We start from the raw sequence: 9,547 nt of genomic DNA on the forward strand, positions 1-9,547 counted from the left end.
GCAGCAAATGTTTAAATTCTAAAATCGGACAAAACTGAGACGCTAGGTCTAGGTCCTAAGAAACAAAGAGATCTTCTGTTGGATCTGACAATTCATCTTGATGCTTGTACAGTCGTTTCAAATAAAAACTCTGAAGGACCTCGGGATTACTCTGGACCATGATCTCTCTTTTTGACTAACATATCAACACTGTTTCTAGGACAGCTTTTTTCCATCTACGTAACATTGCAAAAATCTGAAACTTTCTGTTAAAAAATGTATCCATGCCTTTGTCACTTCTAGGTTAGACTACTGCAATGCTCTACTTTCCGGCTACCCGGATAAAGCACCAAATAAACTTCAGTCAGTGCTGAACACGGCTACTAGAATCTTGACTAGAAACCAAAAATGTGATCATATTACTCCGGTGCTAGCTTCTCTACACTGGCTTCCTGTTAAGGCAAGGGCTGATTTCAAGGTTTTTCTGCTAACCTACAAAACATTACATGGGCTTACTCCTACCCATCTTTCCGATTTGGTCCTGCGGTACATACCTACACGTACGCTAAGGTCACAAGAAGCAGGCCTCCTTATTGTCCCTAGAATTTCTAAGCAAACAGCTGGAGGCAGGGCTTTCTCCTCTAGAACTCAATTTTTATGGAATGGTCTGCCTATCCATATGAGAGACGCAGACTCAGTCTCAACCTTTAAGGCTTTTTTGAAGACTCATCTCTTCAATAGGTCCTATGATTGAGTGTAGTCTGGCCCAGGGGTGTGAAGGTGAACGGAAAGGCACTGGAGGCGACGAACCGCCCTTGCTGTCTCTGCCTGGCCGTCTCTGCCTGGCCGGTTCCCCTCTCTCCACTGGGATTCTCTGCCTCTAACCCTATTACAGGGGCTGAGTCACTGGCTTATCAGTGCTCTTCCATGCCGTCCCTAGGAGGGGTGCGTCACTTGAGTGGGTTGAGTCACTGATGTGGTCTTCCTGCCCAGGTTGGCGCCCCCCTCGGGTTTGTGCCGTGGGGGAGATATTAATGGGCTGTACTCTGCCTTGTCTCAGGGTAGCAAATATGTGGTTGAAGATATCCCTCTATTGGAGTGGGGGCTGTACTTTGGCAAAGTGGGTGGGGTTATATCCTGCCTGGTTGGCCCTGTCCGGGGGTATCGTCGGACAGGGCCACAGTGTCTCCCGACCCCTTCTGTCTCAGCCTCCAGCATTTATGTTGTAATAGTTTATGTGTCAGGGGGCTAGGGTCAGTCTGTTATATCTGGAGTATTTCTCCTGTCTTAACCAGTGTCTGTATGCTCCCTCAAATTCCCTCTCTCTCTCTCTTTCTCTCTTTCTCTCTTCTCTCGGAGGAACTGAGCCCTAGGACCATGCATCAGGACTACCTGACCTGATGACTCCTTGCTGTCCTCAGTCCACCTGGTCGTGCTGCTGCTCCAGTTTCAACTGTTCTGCCTGAGGCTATGGAACCCTGACCTGTTCACCAGACGTGCTACCTTGTCCCGGACCTGCTGCTTGTCCCGGACCTGCTCTCTGTCTCTACCGCACCTGCTGTCTCTAACTCTGAATGATCGGTTATGAAAAGCTTTCACTCCTGAGGTGCTGACCTGTTGCACCCTCTACAACCACTGTGGTTATTATTATTTGACCCTGCTGGTCATCTATGAACGTTTGAACATCTTGGCCTTGTACTGTTATAATCTCCACCCGCCACAGCCAGAAGAGGACTGGCCACCCCTCAGAGCCTGGTTCCTCTCTAGGTTTCTTCCTATGTTCTTACCTTTCTAGGGAGTTTTTCCTGGCCACCGTGCTTCTACATCTGCATTGCTTGCTGTTTGTGGTTTAGGCTGGGTTTCTGTATAGCACTTTGTGACATCGGCTGATGTAAAAACAGCTTTATAAATACATTTGATTGATTGATTGCAGCAAACCCTGAAAATTATTTAAAAAATGTTTTAAAAAATGAAAACTTTTTTTCCTCACAAAAGTAGTGCACTGGGCCTTTAATAGCCCTGTATTAGCGGACCGATATAGCCGTCTGCAGCGGGGATAGGACCCCACCCTTAAACCTCTTCCTGCGGCTATGGCTTTAAAACATATTCCAGTCCAACATGCCTAGCTCTGACCACTGGGGCGTGGCTTACAGAGCGATATTTGAAATAAGCGCTCGTATCGTCATATTTAAAACACTTTTTAAAAATGTAACCATTATTTAACTAGTCAAGTCAGTTTAGAAGAAATTCGTATGTACAATGACGGCCTACCCTGGCCAAACCCGGACGACGCTGGACCAATTGTGCGTCACCCTATGGGACTCTCAATCGCGGCCGGATGTGATTCAGCCTGATTATTTATATTAGCGACTATTTACCAGTTGTGTCGTAGTGCACTCATTCTCCTAGAGTCGTTTTTTGTTTGGGGATGTCTGTAAACACAGCAGGAGTCGCGGGACAGTTTTAAAATGGTCTTTTGTCCGGCATCTCGCAAACTCTGTCAGCAGTATCTCTATACTAGTTTTATATTGAGCCGACTGCGACCTTGGGTGGTTCGTTTCACATCTCAGTCCCTCGGTCTGTGCCCCGAATGAGAGAGTGGTGAATGTGATGCTAAATAGGCAAATCGGGGAGCCAAATCCGGGGGACACAGGCGAACATAATGAACAAACTACTGAGTGTCATTCCACTCATTTTCAAAGAGGCAGGCGCGATTAGAATTCAGTCAGATCAAGAATATAAGCGTGTTGAGCTTTGATCAATGCTGGGAGCAATATTTAGATGTTGACCAGTAATATATATAGCTGAAATAAAAGATCCAGAAAATGTTCAATATGCACAAAGAGCTTCTTTCTCTCAAATGTTTTGCACAACATCCCAGTGAACATTTTATCATTTGCCAAGATAATCCATCCATCTGACAGGTTTTGGCTTATTAAGAAGCTGATTAAACAGCATGATCATTACACAGGTGGACCTTGTGCTGAGGACAATAAAAGGCCACTCTAAAATGTGCCGTTTTGTCACACATCACACACAACACAATGCCACAGATGTCTCAAGTTTTGAGGGAGCGTGCACTTGTCATGCTGACTGCAGGAATGTCCACCAGAGCTATTGCCATATCATTGAATGTTCATTTCTCTACCAATGTAGTTCTAGAGAATTTCGCAGTATGTCCAACTGGCCTCACAACCTCCTACCAAGTGTAACCATGCAAGCCCTCCACATCTGGCTTCTTCACCTGCGGGATCGTCTGAGACCAGCCACCTGGACAGCTGATGAAACTGTGGGTTTGCACAACTGAAGAATTTCTGCACAAACTTTCAGAAAGGGAAGCTCTTCTGGAAAGCTCACCTGCGTGCTCGTTGTCCCACCAGGGTCTTGACCTGACAGCAGTTCAGCTTGTAACCAACTTCAGTGGGCAAATGCTCACCTTCAATGGCCACTGGCACGCTGGAGAAGTGTGCTCTTTACGGATTAATCCCAGTTTCAACTGTACTGGGCAGATGGCAGACAGCGTTTATGGCGTCATGTGGGCGAGTGGTTTGCTGATGCCAAATGTTGTGAGTGAAGCTGATTGTAGAAAATAGCAAAAATAAAGAAAAACCTTCGAATGAGTCGTGTCCAAACTTTTGACTGGTACTGTATATATCTATATGTATATATATATTTTTTTTAATTAGAAAAGATTATCAAGGTCCGGACCTCGTGTCCTCATATGTAATTATGGCCATGCTTATATCGACAGGTTTCTACCAACCAACAGATCTATTTCAGCTGTACTCCTACGTTACGTTTCATGAATGAACAGTATGAATTGAGCAAGGTTCAATGCTGCCACCCTTTGGTCATAGTCAATATCTCTTCTCAGTATTTATGAGTATGACAGTACCATACAAACAAGAATAAGTAAAAACAGTGTGATAAAATTTAGTAATAAGGTACGAGGGGTACCTATATATATATATGGCCAATATATCACGGCTGAGGGTTTTTCTTATACACGACGCAAAGCGGAGTGCCTGCATACAGCCCTTAGCCGTGGTATATTGGCCACATAGCACAAACCTCTGAGGTGCCTTATTGCTATTATAAACTGGTTACCAACTTAATTAGAACAGTAAAAATTAATATTTTGTCATAACTGTGTATATGGTCTGACATACCTCAGCTGTCAGCCAATCAGCATTCAGGGCTGGAACCACCCACTTTATAATATACTATTCCTTAAGGGTAAAAGTAAAAAAAATAAGAACATGCCACGTGTCAGTAGGACTAAAGTAATACAAGTCTAATAACCTTTGTAATAGTAGTTATGGGACATGCTAGGAGTCCTATGATAATATCATTCTAGCATTTGCTACAATATTTCATATGAAATTGTATTTCAATGAAAATATGCCAGTTCTATTATGAAAACTAAAATAAAATATATATTTTTACAACATTTTATTAATAAATATTCTCCAACAAATATGAGGAAACATAGGATATAAATAAGAAACCATTTGTGTGATACATATGCTATTATCGTACAAAAGGAATACATTAAAATGGCCCATTGATCATAAAATATAATAACATAATGATTATTGATGCTTTGTCACATTTACTTATTGATTAAGAGCACATTGTTCAAAGTGAATTGAGGTGATTGATTGCTGTGACATGGTCATTGTTGACATTTCCTGTCTTCTGCCTTTACATGGTGGTGTTGTCAACAGGCCGAGGCAGAAAATATATGGCCTTCTGGCCAATGTGTGTCCTTTGGCCAGCTTTAGGCTGCCCATTCCTCTTGAGCCCCAGGAACCAGTCTTTGGCCTGGTACTTCTGAGACCTGTATGTGTTGTAATGGTTCTCCTCCATCTTCTCCAGGAAGTAACACTCATCCTTCAGAGTTTTCTGTAATAAATAAAGTTAGATTAAGAACATTTAGGGCTGGTTTCCTGGACATAGATTAAACCTAGTCCTGGACAAAAAGTATGCTCAATGGAGATGTGTCTGGAAACCTAGCCTCTAATTATTATAATAAATTAAGACTTTGACTTCAAGATACAATGAATGAAGACTTTAACTTCAAGATAGGAAACCCAAAGCAACCCATGCTGATACATCTGTTTGGTTGATGTTTCTCATCTCTTGATGATTGTGATTACCCCCAGGGTAATGGATTACTCATAATAATTCCTAGGTTAGTTAGGCTACATGACCAAATTGTCTAGCTCAAAGAGGTGAAAGCTACACTGTAGTTTTCCATCTGGGTTTTTGATTAGGAACTGTTACATTTTATACAGAGTTTGATACAGTAATTTCCAAAGTGTTGCTAGGAGAGACTCACCGATCCATAGAGATGACCATCTTTGTCCATGGCCAGGTAACGGCCCGTCTCATGGCCCTTGATGGCCACCACACCAGCACTCACTGCTTTAACCTTCAGGATGTCTAGAGCACAAATACACAGGCTGGTGTCAAAACGAAGGGCTGATTGTATTGGTAGTTGGCGTCAGGTTGTCCCTAAAGCCTATCATGAGAACATTATAAGAAAGGTGTGAGAATGAGACTGCTCCCTCTAAATACTTCACAAAAGTGATATTGTTTCTTAATGGTATAAATAAACATATTCAACTATGTTCAACTATGTATTATTTGAGGTAAGTAGCTGATATTGTCACGTCCTGACCTAGTTCCTTTATTTATGTCTCTATTTTAGGTTGGTCAGGGCGTGAGTTCGGGTGGGCATTCTATGTTTTGTTCTATGTTTGTATTTCTATGTGTTTGGCCTGGTATGGTTCCCAATCAGAGGCAGCTGTCAATCGTTGTCTCTGAATGAGAACCATACTTAGGCAGCCTGGTTCCACCCTTGAGTTGTGGGTAGTTGTTTTCTGTCTCTGTACCAGACAGGACTGTTTCGTTGGTGCCGTGTTGTTATTTTTGTTCTAGTGTTCAGTGTAATAAATAGATCATGAACACGTACCACGCTGCACCTTGGTCCTCTCCTTCTTCCACCTACGACAACCGTTACAGATATGCGTATAGGCTATTCTAAATAACTGTAAACATAAGGTGTTAGTAGGCCTATGCTCCTCTACATGTCAACACCAAACTAAAGCCTGAAGAAGGCACAGTGATGCCGATACATTGGTGGTTCACCAATGAATTACTGGGAGCTTAAAAATATAAACGCAACGTGCAACAATTTATGCTTTTTGTTCATATGGAAATTTTCGGGGATCTTTTATTTCAGCTCATGAAACATGGGACCAGACAGTGGCGGATTTAGGTATAGGTGACATGGGCAGCCGACCGGGGCGGCCTCTTGCCGGGGGCGGCACGGTGCGCCCGCAAATTGTTTTTTGGAATGGTGACATTTCCTCGATCGGTTTTCTATCGCTCATTTGCACATCACGTTAATGATATCATGTGGGACTGTGGGTCAATTAACCTTGTCAGAGTGGATGCCCTGATTCTAGTTTGTGAGCTAGGCAGGCTACTGCCTGGGAAGGTCTCCCACTCAGAAGTACGAGATGGGGAGGGGGAGGGGGGCGGGGGTAGGTTGACCTCAGGTCTCCCCACTGTAAGCCCGAGGTAGGGGGAGCTGGGAATCTATCAAATAGCGCACCTCTAACTTTGTACAATACTAATGAAATTAGTAAAACCAGTCACACTGCGAAATGCTACCAAATGAAGCACAATTCATCCATAATACTTTGAATATATAGTTTCATAGACATATTGTTGCATTTTTTTCTGGTTTGTGCAAAATCGTTAAGAATAATATAAAACCAGTCTGCACACCACCAAGGTGAATCGGTTTAGTCTTGACTCTTGGTTGACAGTGCTGGGGGATGGGTAATGTAATGATGCTCGAGTGCCAAATCAACATTTGTCTTTGTTACTTCTTTTTGATAATTATGAGTCTTATTTTTGTATATATTTTTTTTATAGTTTTAAAAGTTATGATAATTTATTTGTGTTGGGGGGGGGAGCCATACAAGCTAGAACCGCCACTGGGACCAGCACTTTACATGGTGCGTTTATATTTTTGTTCAGTGTATAAAGTGTGCGACTGTGTATTCATGTTAATAGCCTACAATACCGAAACTTAACTAAACATTAATCATGTGTTTATTTAACTATGTATTGTAGTTCAGAAATATCGAATAACTCCCAAAAACAATTCTTACCATCTTTATTTTCATCTCTGCTGCCCGCCACAGTCCCATCCGGTAGGATCTGCAGATGATGTCCTCCGTTCATACAGTAGAGCCGTATGAGATGTCTGTAGTTTTGCTGTGTCGTTGGCCCCATGGAGAGCACAGTAATTTCTCCCTCTGTCATTCTGTAGAGTCCCTCTGGACGAGATGTGCCTGCTAAATGCCCCTGTGGCTGGACAGAGTCACGGGACAATTGTTGATTCTGGTATCACTGGAGGTGTGGGATATGCGCACTCGATTTATTCAAGGAAGAGAAAAAAGGTAACTGTAATGCAGGATAAGACCGCCTTATAATTTGATTACGAGACAAGCCGATTGCCTTACATGGACCTCCGGTTTGCGTATGAAATGGTGCATTAATCAGATCGCGTTGCAGTCCAAGCAAATCGCCACATGTGCAGACTTGTTTGCTTTCATTGTTTAAAGTATTGTGATTCAATTCCCATAGATATCAGTTGCAGATGGCAGTGATATCATATTACAAATGTTTAAACTCATCACTAACGTTAGAAAGCAAAGCATTCAGAGAAAAGTATATTTCTATTGGACTATGTTTTTACACAAATAAAATAGGACCTCTCTAAAATGACTTGAAAGACAACAGAAAACAGTCCTAAATATTTATAGCATATCAATATCTCTGTCTGCAGCCATAATGTAAGGTGCACAGCCACATGCAATCAGTCTATATCCAGCTGTTTGGCTCCAAGGTCACCTGTCAATCACTCTAATCAGTCAAACAAGCAACAAAATAAAAACCCTCTTGAGAATGACTAATCCCTGATCAAATCCCTTTCCTGGTCTGGATTAGTAGGCAGCACAGTCACGTTCACTCAGAAAATGGAAATGACTTGCAGTGAAAATCTTCATAATCTTATGCCCTGGAAAAAGAGCCCCGTGCAGCTGTCATGGAGCCTGTGCCTGGCCTTTTTAGATTTAAAGCAGAACGGTAGCCAGTGGTAGCCCTGTTATCATTAGCATACACAGGCTTAGCCAGACTCCACATCCGGAATGTCTTGGAAATCATTCTGGCCTTGGTTCAGAACAAAAAGCCACAGGAGGAAAGCTAGGCCTTCCCACATAGAGCCTATTTTTCCAAGCAGCAGCAGTAGAAGGAACAGCAGTAGTCACTCATTATATTACTGGAAGTGGAACTGTTACTGTAGTGCCAGACAAGTTCCGGTGAACACCAGGACAAACCCCTGGGTGCGAATGACGTCCAGCGACTGGCTGAGAGTGGGTGGGACCGGAACCGACCAAGACAGTGGGTGGGACCGGAACCGACCAAGACAGAACTTACCTGTGACAACACCACGTTACAATGTCCCAGATGAGCCAGCATGTCCGCCCTGTCGCTTCTTCCCGAGTGTGAATTGGATGAGTCTCTCAGCGTCTGTGTGTCAGGTCTCCTGTGGAAGTGGGTCTCCTGGGAGAACTGGCCCATGTGGTGCAGTGGCTGCCTGGGTGACTCTGTCTGTATTTGTACTCCGTCAATCATCCAGGGGCAGCCCAGCGTCACCAGATCCATTTCAGAAGGACGTCGTCAGGGCTATATTTAAACCACTAGCTCAGGGAGTGACGTGGGTCCCTGGCCTGCACCGGGAAGTGAGCAGACTGCCTATGATATGATACATTCCTATTGGGTCTCCTGGAGACATAAGAGAAAAGCGTCACATTAACAAGATTAATGTGAATTAAAACTGGAAGTGAGTGAACAACACCTTTATAATAAAGTGTTACACCATAACTACCTCCATGACATCTCAGTAAGAGAAAAGCAACGCTCTTGTTAACTACTCTCTGGTTCTATTTTTACTGTGGTAGGCAAGGCAAGGCAAGGCAGTGAGTGTTGCTGTAGAGCCACACTGTCACAAACATAGAAAGTGCAGGCTGAATGAATAATTCACTCTGCCTCATGTGGACTGCTGTTTTTAGTCTTCAAGGGCGCTTTCCCAAACTGTGGCCATCCAATAATTCATACACTACATCTGCATGTTCAATCATTTATAATACAGGCTAAGTGAAATAATGTTGAAAATACATCAGGTAACTTTAACATATGGAGTATACCCAGACATCATTGATGTCAACAGTAGTGGAGGTGTATCATCACATTGTTGATTAGCTTGGTTAAAGAAGGATATTTCTTTGTGAGATGTGAACTTTAAACATAGTGATCATTGCATGTTATTAAGAACACACACACACCTGACCTACTTACCCCTCACCTATTCCTTTTTCACAGCAATTTGAAAGTCACGGATTTGACAGGCCTCTTGTAGCACTTGCTTTAACCAGGAGATGGCAGACAAGACCACTAATAAAATATTATACTTTCTCCTTACAAACGC

At 43.0% G+C, this 9,547-nt stretch overlaps 1 protein-coding gene across 1 annotated transcript; it reads right to left on the reverse strand.

Annotated features, from left to right (window-relative positions):
• Window positions 1-4,414: 4,414 nt before the first annotated feature.
• LOC109872501 (putative fibroblast growth factor 1) lies at window positions 4,415-9,217 on the reverse strand. The gene is made up of 4 exons (XM_020463761.2): window positions 8,497-9,217; window positions 7,167-7,368; window positions 5,321-5,424; window positions 4,415-4,884 (listed from the first exon to the last, which is right to left on the reverse strand). Exons 1-4 carry the CDS (start codon window positions 8,722-8,724, stop codon window positions 4,684-4,686), a joined length of 735 nt encoding a protein of 244 aa, XP_020319350.2. The 5' UTR covers window positions 8,725-9,217; the 3' UTR covers window positions 4,415-4,683.
• Between the last annotated feature and the right edge of the window lie 330 nt (window positions 9,218-9,547).

The sequence above is a fragment of the Oncorhynchus kisutch genome, linkage group LG28 (assembly GCF_002021735.2).
Source record: "Oncorhynchus kisutch isolate 150728-3 linkage group LG28, Okis_V2, whole genome shotgun sequence".
In the NCBI taxonomy this organism is placed as follows: domain Eukaryota; kingdom Metazoa; phylum Chordata; class Actinopteri; order Salmoniformes; family Salmonidae; genus Oncorhynchus; species Oncorhynchus kisutch.